Raw genomic sequence first — 14,479 nt, forward strand, 5'->3', positions numbered from 1 at the left:
CACAGTGTTGCCATGGCAAAGCCTGTCCTGCATACACAGTGTTTGATTCCATAAACTGTACATTCGCTGATCTGATGCCAGCCAGAGAAGATGACTCACCTTGGAGTAGAGAGCGCTGTCCTGCAGCTCTCCATCACGGTACCACGAAATCTCTGCTGCAGGTTTGGCACCCACAGCCCGGCAAGTCAGGTTATATGGCACATTCGCCTTCAGTTTCAGGATGGGCCCGTCCTCGATCTCCGGGTCCTCGGGTGGAACTGAAAACAGAGGGAGACTGTCAGATGCGCATACCACCCCATTTAAGGCACAATCGAGCCACCACCTACCAAGGACATCACATTTCAATAGAAGCCATGCAGTGTAACCTTCCTTGCGGCATGGCTCGTGACTGCTATATTGGCCCCTCAGGGCCCAGATTTCTCTGCAGTGGTGGTTAGGTGGTTATAGGAGTTGATCTCGCGTGCCTAATGTATACGTGTTACAGTAATTATGTTCAACAATAGAATCAGTCTAATTAATTTTGGTCCATGAAATAAGGTTTATTGCATCCCAATGTAGTCCTTATCACAGCCAACACGTGTTTCGACACAATATACAGATAACACCAACCAGGCAACAGCGAACAAACACTACCAGGAATTGCAAAGGGCTTCAGCGAACAGCAAGTATTGCGTTGACAAAGACCTTGTGTCGAAACACGTGTCGGCTGTGACCAGGACTACATTGGGATGAAATAAACCTTATTTCATGGACAAAAATTCATTACACTGATTCTATTGTTGAACATACTTGTAGTATCACATATACATTAGGCAAGTGCAATCAACTAGTATAACCACCCAACTGCATGCAATACTTGAGGTTAAGGGGACAACCTCGATCTGCTAGTTACGCTGTATGCCAGAGCACACATTGGGCCTCATTACGACCCAGGCGGACTTCGCGGTGCTAAATGCACCGCGAAGCATGGCGGAAAGCCGCCGATAGCGCCATGGGGGTTGGCGGATTTACCGCCCCATTCCGACCTCGGCGGAGCGGTAAATCCCCAATCCCCATTCTGCCCTTCCCCATTCCCATTTTCGCCCCATAGGGTATAATGGGAGTGGGGAAGGAGTTAATTACGCCACCGTAAAATACGGTGGCGTAATTAACAACGAGGTCCCGTAGCGCCATGGTTTTCTCCGGCTGGTAAAACCAGGCGGAGAAAACCTCCATGGCGCTACGGGAACTCGTAGTATGGCGGAGAGGTACGCCATGCACTACGCTGGCGTAATACCCTCTCCGCCAGGGTCCTAATGAGGCCCATTATAAGCTATAATCGCATTTACAAGTGGTTGTACCCAAACACAGTTGTGTTTCCCCTGCAGTGGCCCCTCAGTGCCCAGCAGGATCCTTCGGAGCCATCAGTAGTCATCGCTTTCCAGGTATGTCCTTCAAATATTCTGACACCAAGAAGGGACCTTCAGGTGCATGACGTAAATGCCTTGTCAGTCCTCTACTATCCACTTTTGTCTAGCAGGCAACTAGTTAGTGCCCTAACATCCCCACAGTGCCCCCGGTTTCCAAGTGTCCTAAAATACCATTTTGCAATGCGTGTAGATCTGTCTTTCAGTAAGCTTTGGCTGGTGGGATCTCAGTGCCCTGGTATCCCGGTGGACGGGTAACAAAACAGTCTGCTGGAATAAGTGTGGAACGGTCACTCACTGAGCACGGTCAGCTTCGCCCGGTGGGATCTCAGTGCTGCCTGCGTTGCCTGGCACTCGTAGACAGCGTCATCAGCAAGCTCAGCATTATCAACGCGTAGATTGTGCGCTCCCGACGCCGGCTCCCCAACGATGGAATACCGAGTCCAGCCTGAGGAAGCAAAGAAAGGGGGTTAGATGGCGGAGGTGTGATACAACCATAGAACAAAAGAGTGACTTTTTAGTGGTGAACCACCGAAAACTGTCACTCAGATGCTAATCCACTACCACCAGGAACAAAGCTGCTTCCCAAAAGCCCCAGACCGTTACCCACCAGTAAAGCAGTGTGCTGCCACCTAAACACCCAATATTCCATCTTCTTCCAGCTGAACACCACCCGCCCGTCATCTCCTGCCTATTGGTCACCAAGTATTTGTGGGTGTCTGAAATACCACAGCTCCCAAGATTTCTGACAACTCCCAACCTCAGTCTCCGTGACTCCACCTCCAACTGATTATACGTAACAAAGTGTGTGTGGGCATATCACCTGGAAGATCTCGTTCTCCGCCCAATGCCAGTCCATCCTTGGTCCACTGCACCATTCCTCGGTAGCCAACTATCACGCAGGCCAAGGTCGCCGATTGGCCAGCGATAATCACCTGATCCATGGGCTGCTGGGAGAAGTGGGCCGCTCGAGCTGGGTGGAAAAGCAAAAGAGAGAAATGTCAGCAGCAGTAAAGTCATGCCATGTGAATGTCTTTTACCTGTCACATGGAAAGAGGCGTGGAGCTCTCATGCCACCACGAGCAGAACATGCCTTGTACAGCTCTCCTAACCGGCAGGCGGAGCTGCTCGGCCCCTCTCAGGTCTAGAAACATGGCAAGAGTACCCCAACAGCCCCGTGAAGGACACAGAATCGCAGGCCACCAAGAAATGACAGGCCCTACTAAACCTTTGAAGGTTTTCATGGCGTCCCATCTTGCCCATGTACGATTACAGTCCTGTGGCTTTTGTACCCTAATAGCATGTGCAGGCTAATCACTGCACCTGTAGGCCGCATGTTTCCTTGATGGATATCTCTCTCCCTGCAGGGATCTCTCTGTGGCATGGGCCCATGATGGGTTGATCTCACACCTGCCATTGCTGCCCTAACTACCATGGACTCTGATTAAATTAAAACGTGCCACTTCTACATTACAAACATATTATAACACTGTGTATATTACCTGTTCACCCCCTAGATAGCCCAATAGAATTATTGGGAGTTTTCTGTGTGCCACAGTTAGATGGATTTTGAGGATTAGGAAATCTTTTACACTTAGCTAACAATACTGAAAACAAAATATTATGCATACTCTCAAACTCTAAACTAAACATAACCCTACCTCTACTGCACCACAAACCACACACACTTAACAACATCGAGAATGAAACCAAATAAAATGCACACAACAAATCTCCCATGCGCAATCACACCCCAGCACCTCATGAGGGTTACCAACCAAAACGCATCAACGCTCAGTGACTGTTTTTTCTGAACTGAAGCTGCCAACAGCGCATGATATGATATGATAGGTTATTTATAAAGCACTTAATACCCAGAGGTTTCAAAGCGTGGACCTGGGGATCGAACCTGTGCTGCTCCGTGTCGTCTTGCTTCTAAGGCGAGCATGTTGCTTCTGTGCTATCCTGCCGAGACATCAAAGCTCGCTTGCTCTTCTCCCTGCAATACCACTAACAAACCACCCCCCCAAAACTCCTACCTTTGTAGATCTGCCCGAGCCCCGAGAGACCACACAAGTGGCAGAAGTGCGTGGTACAAGACCACATAACCTAATGTTACTGCCAATGCTGGAGCCCACATTGCCAGGCCCTGCATGCAGGTTGCACTTGCACTGCTACGTAGGTCAAGTGACTCCAAGTCACGCGTGACACCGGGAGCCAGTCCTAACTTTTCACTTTCCATGCTGAGTCTTCTAGGCCGACATGTACAATGGGGAAAAACGAAACTTCTACAAGTCCTAGCATCCAATGGGAAAAATGCAGGGGCAGCTCGAGGCATTACGCATGACACAGTGCAACTTGGCAGCTATGATGTATGAGCCCCTCTCCTTGTAGGTCGAACTATCAGCACCCCCCCGGATAGGCCTAGCACCAGTTGCAAGTTTCAATTCCACCTTCCATTTGTAGGCTGTATGAACAGCCCTCCGGTCTTGCCACGATATAAGGCCTATCAACGTAGGTCTTAATTCCAGGCTAGAGTTCAGCTCTACACAGACCCCTCCATTGTAGGCCACACACTCAGCTCCCAGGTAGGCCAAACGCTCAGCTTCCATGTAGGCCCAGCCCTGGTTGTATGCATCGAATCCCACATGGAACATGGAGGTGTGAAGCCCTCCCAGTGTAGGCCGCACTATTAGCACCCCAGGGACCCCAGCGCTAGGTGTAGGTTTCAATGCCAATCTACACTACCCTCCCCTGTTGTAGGTCACACTATCAAGCCCACCCATGCACGCCTAGCCCAGGTGTAGGCCTCAGTTTAAGCTTAAAGGTGAAGGCTGAACCCTCCCTTGTACTAGGCCTCACCATCATACCCCCTGTAGGCCTCCATTCCAGACTCACTGTGCAGGCTAGACTCAGCCCTCCCAGTGTAGGCCGCACTATCAGAACCCCTGTAGGCCTCAATTCCAGTCTCACTGTGCAGGCTAGACACAGCCCTCCCAGTGTAGGCTGCACTATCAGAACCCCTGTAGGCCTCAATTCCAGACTCACTGTGCAGGCTTCACGCAGCCTTCCCAGTGTAGGCCGCACTATCAGAACCCCTGTAGGCCTCCATTCCAGACTCACTGTGCAGGCTACATGCAGCTTCCCAGTGTAGGCCGCACTATCAGAACCCCTGTAGGCCTCAATTCCAGACTCACTGTGCAGGCTAGACACAGCCCTCCCAGTGTAGGCCGCACTATCAGAACCCCTGTAGGCCTCAATTCCAGACTCACTGTGCAGGCTTCACGCAGCCTTCCCAGTGTAGGCCGCACTATCAGAACCCCTGTAGGCCTCCATTCCAGACTCACTGTGCAGGCTACATGCAGCTTCCCAGTGTAGGCCGCACTATCAGAACCCCTGTAGGCCTCAATTCCAGACTCACTGTGCAGGCTAGACACAGCCCTCCCAGTGTAGGCCGCACTATCAGAACCCCTGTAGGCCTCAATTCCAGTCTCACTGTGCAGGCTAGACACAGCCCTCCCAGTGTAGGCTGCACTATCAGAACCCCTGTAGGCCTCAATTCCAGACTCACTGTGCAGGCTTCACGCAGCCTTCCCAGTGTAGGCCGCACTATCAGAACCCCTGTAGGCCTCCATTCCAGACTCACTGTGCAGGCTACATGCAGCTTCCCAGTGTAGGCCGCACTATCAGAACCCCTGTAGGCCTCAATTCCAGACTCACTGTGCAGGCTAGACACATCCCTTCCAGTGTAGGCCGCACTATCAGAACCCCTGTAGGCCTCCATTCCAGACTCACTGTGCAGGCTAGAGACAGCCTCCCAGTGTAGGCCGCACTATCAGAACCCCTGTAGGCCTCCATTCCGGACTCACTGTGCAGGCTACACGCATCCCTCCCAGTGTAGGCCGCACCATCAGCCCTAGCGCAGGGCAGCAGAACCCACTGCCAAGGCCATTTCAACAGCCGGTGAGAAAAGCTGTCAGTGGTTAAAAGGTTGAACATACGGTTGCGGCGGGCCAGAAAGGGGGGCTGCGGAGCCTGAGAAGAAGGAGCGGGTCCTTTTCATTCTGCAGAATTCCAAATAAATCGTTTTCTAATTGCGATTGAATGCGGCGTCCTCTCCCCCGGAGACAGAGGCAGGGGGGGGGCAATGAATGGACTCTTTATGGAGTGTCCGCCTCTTCATTGCGGGCTTTGTGTGCTCCCAATTACTCGGCTCGGTGGCGGGGGTGACCCCACAGGACGTGCGCAGGCTGCTGATGGCGGCGGCTAGGGAGACCGTGCACAATGCGGCCGGCAAACAAAGGGGGGGCGGGGAGGCGGGGGAGCTGGGACGTTCAAAGTAGTCACCCGGGAAAAGACAAACTCTGGAGGAGGGGGCGCTAAAATAATGCAGAGGGGGGGGGGGGCATGCTGAAGAAGAGGCAGAAGGGAAGGCCACCAGAGATAAACAGATACACCGACGAGGAGAGAAAGAGAGAGAGGACAGGGGAATGGAGGAATCGAATTGTTTATTTTATGTTGTGGGTGTAACGTGTGAAGGCATACGATACCGTTCAGAGCGCCGATGAGAGGGGGGCGTGTGGTACAGGGGTGACAGAGTGCCTGATTCACAGAAACCTTTTTTATAATGGCTCAATCCCATTAAAAAATGAGCTGTGGATCAGGAACGACATTTCTATTTACGTATCTGTTTAAAACAGTTCCAATGCAGCATCATAGTTGAGGAGAGGCAGAATGGGGGGGGGGGAGAGGCCCCGAAATAAACAAAGGGAGGGGGCAGGGGAGATGGGAACAGAAAGGCAGTGGGGAGATAGAAACGTAGAAAGAGGAAGAGAGGGGTAGGCGAGAGGGGTCGGGAAAAGAGGCAGTGGGAACGATTTGACAAGGGGGGGTAGAAATATTGCGAATGAGAGGGCATGTGAACAAGAGAGGTAACGTCGGGGCGATAGAAGAAGAAAAGGCGAAGGAGAGAAGTTATGATGGAAAAAGAAAGTGACAGAAATTGCAATGAAGAGTGAAAGTGAGAGCAAGGGGGTTGTGGGTCAGAGTAAAAAGGAGGAATAGCAGAATTAGCGAGATAGATCAAATGGAGAGAGCGAGAGGGCAAGAGATAGAAAGTGAAAGAGTGAGGCGTCCTCTTACAAAGGGTGGCGAAGAGACAAAGGGGAGCAAAACAAACGACAGAAGGGGCTCAGGGGATGAGAGGCAAAGAAACACGGGGCGCTGACAAAGAAGAATAGAGAAAAGGGAAAAGGGGCAAATCCGTTCTCCCTTGTCACAGCTGAGGTGCACTGCTGCACCAGCTCTGCGATATGACAACACCAATGCACCGCTGCAATATCTCTGAAATAGGACAGCACAGAGGCCAGGCTGCACCATCTCTGATATATTACATCTCAGGTGCACCACTGCACCAGCTCTGCGATATGACAACACACAGGCACCACTGCACCAGCTCTGCTTAATACATCTCAGGTGCACCACTGCACCAGCTCTGCGATATGACAACACGCAGGCACCACTGCACCAGCTCTGCTTAATACATCTCAGGTGCACCGCTGCACCAGCTCTGCAATATGACAACACACAGTAACCACTGCACCAGCTCTGCTTAATATATCTCAGGTGCACCACTGCACCAGCTCTGCTTAATACAGCTCAGGTGCAGCACTGCACCAGCTCTGCGATATGACAACACACAGGCACCACTGCACCAGCTCTGCTTAATACATCTCAGGTGCACCACTGCACCAGCTCTGCGATATGACAACACACAGGCACCACTGCACCAGCTCTGCGATATGACAACACACAGGCACCACTGCACCAGCTCTGCTTAATACATCTCAGGTGCACCACTGCACCAGCTCTGCGATATGACAACACACAGGCACCACTGCACCAGCTCTACGATATGACAACATACAGGCACCACTGCACCAGCTCTACGATATGACAACATACAGGCACCACTGCACCAGCTCTACGATATGACAACATACAGGCACCACTGCACCAGCTCTGCGATATGACAACACACAGCCACCACTGCACCAGCTCTGCGATATGACAACACACAGGCACCACTGCACCAGCTCTGCTTAATACATCTCAGGTGCACCACTGCACCAGCTCTGCGATATGACAACACACAGGCACCACTGCACCAGCTCTACGATATGACAACATACAGGCACCACTGCACCAGCTCTACAATATGACAACATACAGGCACCACTGCATCAGCTCTGCTTAATACATCTCAGGTGCACCACTGCACCAGCTCTGCATTATGACAACACACATGCACCACTGCACCAGCTATGCTTAATACATCTCAGGTGCACCACTGCACCAGCTCTGCGATATGACAACACACAGGCACCACTGCACCAGCTCTGCTTAATACATCTCAGGTGCACCACTGAAGGAGCTCTGTGATATGACAACACAAACGCCCTGCTGCACTAGCTCTGAAATAGAACAGCAGAGAGGTCCGGCTGCACCATTTCTGAAATATGACAGTACAGAGGCCCTCCTGCACCAGCTCTGCTTAATACAACTCAGGTGCACCATTGCATCAGCTCTACGATATGACAACACGCATGCACCACCACACCAGCTCTGCGATATGACACCCCAAAGGCACCATTGCACTGTCTGAAAAAGTACAGCACAGAGGCAACACTGTGCCACCTGTGTTACATACAGCTCAGATGCAGCACCACACCAGCTCCGTGATATGAGAATACACAGGCACCGCTGCACCAGCTCTGCGATATGACAACACACAGGCACTGCTGCACTATCTTTGAAATGGGACAGCGCAGGGGCCAGGGCTGCAACATTTGGGAAATATTTAAGCTCAGATGCGCCACTTCTGGGCTATCACAGCACAGAGGCAACATATCACAGCACAGAGGCAACACTGTGCCATGTCTGGGATATATCACAGCACAGAGGCAACAGTGTGCCATGTCTGGGATATATCACAGCACAGAGGCAACACTGTGCCATGTCTGGGATATATCACAGCACAGAGGCAACAGTGTGCCATGTCTGGGATATATCACAGCACAGAGGCAACAGTGTGCCATGTCTGGGAAATATCACAGCACAGAGGCAACACTGTGCCATGTCTGGGATATATCACTGCACAGAGGCAACACTGTGCCATGTCTGGGATATATCACCGCACAGAGGCAACACTGTGCCAGGTCTGGGATATATCACCGCACAGAGGCAACAGTGTGCCATGTCTGGGATATATCACAGCACAGAGGCAACACTGTGCCATGTCTGGGATATATCACCGCACAGAGGCAACAGTGTGCCAGGTCTGGGATATATCACAGCACAGAGGCAACACTGTGCCATGTCTGGGATATATCACCGCACAGCGGCACAAGTAAAGCGTCGATATGTTGCAGCACAGAAGCGCAACTGTATCACAGCCAGGCGGGGACGGGCCTGGTGCAGTGGTGCCTATAGTGGAAATGGGGCAATGCCCGAACCAAAAATGCAAAATACTAGCGTGGGACCGTTTTTTAGGTCACTTTTTGGTCATATAGGCCAGTTTGATAAGTTACTTCACCATGCAGCTAGAAGTTTTGACCACTGTTACTGAATACATATTCTTTAAAGCGCACAATTTGCATCACATTTTATCAAAAGCCACCCCCTTGGGTACTATTCGAACAGTCTGTCACAAAAGAAGTGAATTGCCATTTGCAACTGTGGGCCACTCTCTCTATTGGTGCCCGAGACAATGCTATCCCCCAGTCCGACCCTGCTGACAGCCGCGCCACTGCACCATTTCTGATATGTTACAAAACAGGGGTGCAGCTGTTCGCATAACCTCTGGCATATTGTAACGCAGAAATCACTCCCCCCCTCCCCCCGCCCACACCCCTTCCCCCCCCCCCCCGTTCACAGCATGTCCCTCTCGAGCAATTACTTTGAAATCTTTGGGCTGGTTTCGGTATTGGTTTAAAATCTGCTCCCCCGCCTGGTGTGTTTCCTTGCAAAGCGGACCACTGTGTGTTTGTGTAGTCAAGAAAAACACACAATCCTTTTTCCGGCAGCTCCACAGCCCCCCAACCCCTGGTCAGAGTGGGGTTTGGCGGAGATAAAGAAAACAGCGGATATTTAATAAGCTCTTCACGGGGGGCCCTCATCACCTGCACGTCCCCCTCTGAGAGGGGGGCCTGGGTGGGAGATGTTTTGATCTCCCAACCCCATCCTCTTTAAAGCTCACCCCCTCCCCTCTGTGGCCTTAACAGATTTTTAAAAGCTGCTTCTCTGCTGTTAATCCCTTTCTCTTCGGCCCCCCATTCTCCCGGGGCTTTGTGTGTCATGTCACACACTGCCAACGCTTTCACCAGGCCCGGCCTTTCAGGGGCCGCTTGGGCCTGGATGGGGACGGGGGGGGGGAGAGGGAGAGGAAGTTTGGGGGTTCGGCGACGTGGAAGCAGGACAAGAACGCGAGAGGGGCTGACAGGGGGCGTAAGCCTGCCCCCGAATTCCAGGCCTTTGCTCCCTCTTGACCCAGGGTCATTACGCTCCAATGGAAACGAGTTTCGAAGGGTTTGGCTCATAAATTGATGCTAAGTTAAAAGGGTCTATTTCCCAGGTATGAGATTGCAATGAAGAGTGGGGCCAGTCAGAATGGCCAACACCGACCCCCCCCCCCCCCCAGAAGGTGTGGGGCAGAGTCCCAACGAGCGAGGCTGGGGTGCTCTGCCATTATCATCTGCGTCACCCCCACGCCTCTCCATCACCTCAAGTGGGGAGAAGGTGGGAGAAACGTGGCGCACGCCAGCCCCTCCTGGCTCTAACTGGCTCCCTTGCCTGCCCCTGCACTCCAGGATTGGGAGTCCCGGTCATTCCCGGCCTTTATCAGCTGCACCGAGACGCACATGCACAGCAGTCATGGCCCAGGGAGGCGAGCAGACTGATGTGCAAGAGAGATGTCTCTCCTGGCAAAGGTAGAGAGCTTGTAGACCCCTCCTCAATGGGAACCTAACCAGAGAACAGGTTACTTGCCCGTGCTCAAAAGCTAAGGAGCAAAAGGTGGCAACAACACATGTACGACACACACCCTCAACCTGGCGGGTTTGTACTAATGATTGGCTGAGACTTTGCTTGGTGTTGGCAATAAAAGGCTGTGGGTTTTATTGCACAATACATAAGTAAATCGTAAAACACGATTGTCATTTTATTCATAAAATGTACTCATGTGTACAAATAAAGTTTCACCTCTGTTGTACTTTTGGACACATGGGCCATGTGCTGTCCTGCTGTCCTCCTGGCCCGTGCTGCCATCCTCTTCCCACAACTGTGTGACAACGTGCGTGGTCTTGTCTTCTTCCCGTTGTATGCTTTCTTCCTTAGGGGTGGGTGGGATCGGGTGAAGTAAAACAGTCTCCTGCGTTGGCAGGATGACTTTGCGTGCCGTGCCCTGCGCTCGGAGTGCTGATCAGGCTGGGCAGCAGCTGTCTGCCTTCTTCTTGCTGATCGATTTTATCCATCAGCTGTGGTTTTTGGATACCGAGGCTTGAGCCTCACGACTCCATCTTCTCGGGTGGAGTATGTAGTCGTGGGTTTGGGTTCTTCTTGGTCTGTGTGGTCTTGTCACAGTAGGGCTAGTTTCACAGGGTTTTCGCAGTGATGGGCTGCTGGTAGCGGTCGATGGGGTTTGCAGTGGTGGCAGTGAGTCTTCTGATCAGAGGGTTCGGGTTCTGATCCAGTCCTTGCAGGCTAGATGCTCGTCCAACATCTCGATGTCCATTTCTCTGGGAAGGTCAGCTATCCTTGAGAAGATTGGAGCTCCAGACGATAGCTGCAGGGCCTTGTTCTGGACTATCTGAAGACTCTTCTGGTGTCGCTCTTGGCAGGTCATCCATGCTGGGGAGGCATACCTCAGGTGATCGCCTTGTAGCTCTACTTGGTCATCCTTATATGTGCAACACTGTGTCCTGGGGCCATGCAATTTGTCATGGCTTGCTAGCCCAGGCTGCGGGACAGTTATTCCCACCTACGTGTTTTTCCTTTTGGATCCTTTGCATCCCTTTCTTCTTCGGTTTGTTCTCATCTCCTGTCCCTTCCCAACTGCTGCTAATGCCAAACACCCCCTGGCGCTGTATGTTGGCCCTTCCTTCCTTGCACTCTGGTGTGAACATTTTCTTCCTGTCTGGGAGTAGTGCTGCTACAGCTCTGTCTTCACACTATGTGAGCAGAGGTGGGTGATGGAAAGGGGGGAGGGGAGGCAATTCCCTTCCCCTTGTTTTCTGGGATTATATTATATTACGTATGTAGTGCGTTTGCCCCTTGTGCGCTCACTTATTGTGCCGTGCCCTCTGGCTGCACTGGGTTTCGCATTACGCGGCACTTGCCATTCTAAGTAAAGGGGCTGCCACACCTTTTCTAGTATGGTCTACAGCATGCCTGCTACGGTAAGATAGCTCAGCGGGTTGAAAGCTGGCTGCTGTGATCCGAGCACGATCTGCAGGTCGCAGGTTTGAATCCCGGCAAGGCCAACCAGCCTTTCATCCTTCCGAGGTCGATAAATGAGCACCAATTTCGGTTGGGTGATATTGCATGTAAATATGCGCTCTGTAAAGCGCTTTGGATTAAGGCGCTATATAAATAACACATCATTATCATTACACAGTCCACCCTGTGATTACCAGCAGAGTGCTGGCAGCACTCTAGTATGCTATTGTAGGGAGACACATGCCGTGCACGTGCTGACTGTGCATTTAAACCCTGGCCTACAGGCGCCTTGCTATGCCCGTACTGAGCCTCACACTGCTCAGTCAGTGTACCTCAGCACGTCCTGCTGACGTCATAGAGCTCCGGCATCCTGAACGGCAGCACTGAGCTCCATACACAGCCTCAGCCCTCACCAAGAGACTTTGTGCGCGATTCATGGAATTTTTTGCACATGCAAAGTGACTTTCCACTGTCAACAAACACCCTGATTCATGGAACAGTGCAAATTGAATTTTTTTTCACTGGTGCAAAGTGACTTTGCCAACAAACACCCTGATTCATTGAATAAGGGTCGATCAGTGCAAGGTGTATTTTTGCAGTGCAAAGTGACTTTGCACTGCAAAAATACACTTAGCACTGTTACGTGAATCAGGATGTTTGTTGGCAGTGCGCAGTGACTTTGCACCAGTAAAAAGTCACTTTGCACCGTGCAAAAAATTCCACGAACCAGGGTTTTCATCTTTTGTAGCACTGCAACTCCAATGCAGTTCTACCAACGCACCTTAAGTCTAACCCATCCTCCATATAACTCTAGAATTCCTATCGGCGCAGCGCCCTCTTGTGGTTGACTCGGGAGTCGATTTACTGCCCTTTTGTAGGGCCGGGACTGCAGTCACTGCGGAGGAAATCACCCTCGTCAGGCTCGCACTGGTCTATAGCGTCTATAGCGCAACAGGGCAATGCCCAAACCAAAACCGTAACATGCTAGTGTGGGCCAGCTTTTTTTTTCAATAGTAGTCAACGTGGGCTAGCTTTTTTTTTAACCAATGTGTGCCAGTTTGATGAGTTCGTTCACTGCTTGTAGTTTTGACCAGTGTTGGTGAATACATAGTCTTTAAAATGCACAATTTACAGCACATTTTATCGAACAAACTACCCCTTGGGTACTATTCAGTCTGTCACAAAATAAATGAATTGCCATTTGCCACTGTGGGGCACTTTTACATTGGTGCCCAAGCCAATGTTATGCCCGAGTCCTCTGCAGCCCACCCAGACCCGGGCCCCTGCGACGCGTTAAGTCAGTCGAATTAATGCCGAGAGCGGCGCCATATGGCTGGGCTCCAGGAGCCCATTTGTGCCTTTTACCAGTTGCTTTCACGCCTGATCTGCGCAGCCGAGCATAAGAGCCGTCTCTTTATCGCAAATGGACTGTGAGCGCCGCCTGGCGCCGCCCAGAGAGGGCCTCTGCGGGCGAAGGTGAAACCCCCCCCCCCGCTCGCCAAAAAACAGCCCGTGGAACTAGCCCACCTTACACCGCAGACACCACCTCTCCCGTATCAGAGCACGGCCAGGCCTGCCGCTACACTTTGACTAGGAAACAGGGACCACTGCCCCGCCCCGCCATGTACGTCACCTCCTGCTTTCGCGCCGGGTACCACAGAGGCACACAGCACCACTGAGCTGCGCCTGCCGAGTGTGTGGCGCATGTGCTCTGTGCCAGGGCCCAGTTTGTGCCAGCTCTGTCACGAGGCTGAGTCCACTGTTATCTGCTCGCCCCCACCCCAGTGCCCACTCCTGCGGTTTGTTGGGCGTGTATCCTGCCCCCGCGCCCTGCCTGTGGCGCGTTTGCTCTATGCAGTGATTAGTGAATGCGACTGCTGCGCTGTGCACTGCTCCACCGTTTGCCTCATTGCTGCGTAGCGTATGCCCTATTTCAGCACCTGCTGTGCTCAGTCTGAAATAGATCCGCTCTGGGCAGTGCTCAGTCAGTGGCCCCTCTCCTGTGTGCAGCAACCAGCACGTGCGACCTCTGCGCTGTGCATATGCACTGCTAGTCTGGGGTACCTGTGTCTTCACCCAGAGCACTGTCTGTGCTAATTCTGTACGGTGCAGCGCCCCGCTAGTGCCCACTCCTCTCTGTGCAGCGCCTAGTCTCTGCTACATTGTCACTCTGCAGTACTCAGTGTGTGATACCTCACCTTTGTGCCTTTGATGAATCTGTGCTATGTTTGCGCCGTGCAGGGCTCAGTCTGCGCTACCTCTGCTCAGTCCTCAGTCTGCGCTACCTCCGCTCCGTGCAGTGCTGAGTCTCTTTTCCATCTATATTGTACAGTGGTCAGTCTGTCACCAGCTTTTTTTCATTGCTAGATCTGTGACATTTCTGCACTACGCCATGCCCAGCCTGCAGAATATCTGCTCTGTGCAGTGATCTGTTTGTGCCGCCCCCAGAATTGGACTGGCAACCAAAGGTGGCCCGGGACATGTCATTTCAAAGTGGCCCCGTATTACACAGTACAAGCCCAAGAAGGAACATTTGGAAAAATAGGTCCAAAGACGGAATTTTGAAGCACATATGTCCT

At 52.0% G+C, this 14,479-nt stretch overlaps 1 protein-coding gene across 1 annotated transcript in view; it reads right to left on the reverse strand.

Moving 5' to 3' along the window:
- KIRREL2 (kirre like nephrin family adhesion molecule 2) overlaps positions 1-14,479 on the reverse strand; it is a 61,346-nt gene that overhangs the window by 22,678 nt on the left and 24,189 nt on the right. The window contains exons 2-4 of the mRNA XM_069604881.1: positions 2,230-2,379; positions 1,705-1,854; positions 100-257 (exon numbers count right to left, since the gene is read on the reverse strand). Coding sequence (XP_069460982.1) covers positions 100-257; positions 1,705-1,854; positions 2,230-2,379 — 458 coding nt within the window. The remainder of the gene's footprint in view (positions 1-99; positions 258-1,704; positions 1,855-2,229; positions 2,380-14,479) is intronic.

Source organism: Ambystoma mexicanum, chromosome 1p, assembly GCF_040938575.1.
Source record: "Ambystoma mexicanum isolate Mex_15411 chromosome 1p, UKY_AmexF1_1, whole genome shotgun sequence".
Classification (NCBI taxonomy): domain Eukaryota; kingdom Metazoa; phylum Chordata; class Amphibia; order Caudata; family Ambystomatidae; genus Ambystoma; species Ambystoma mexicanum.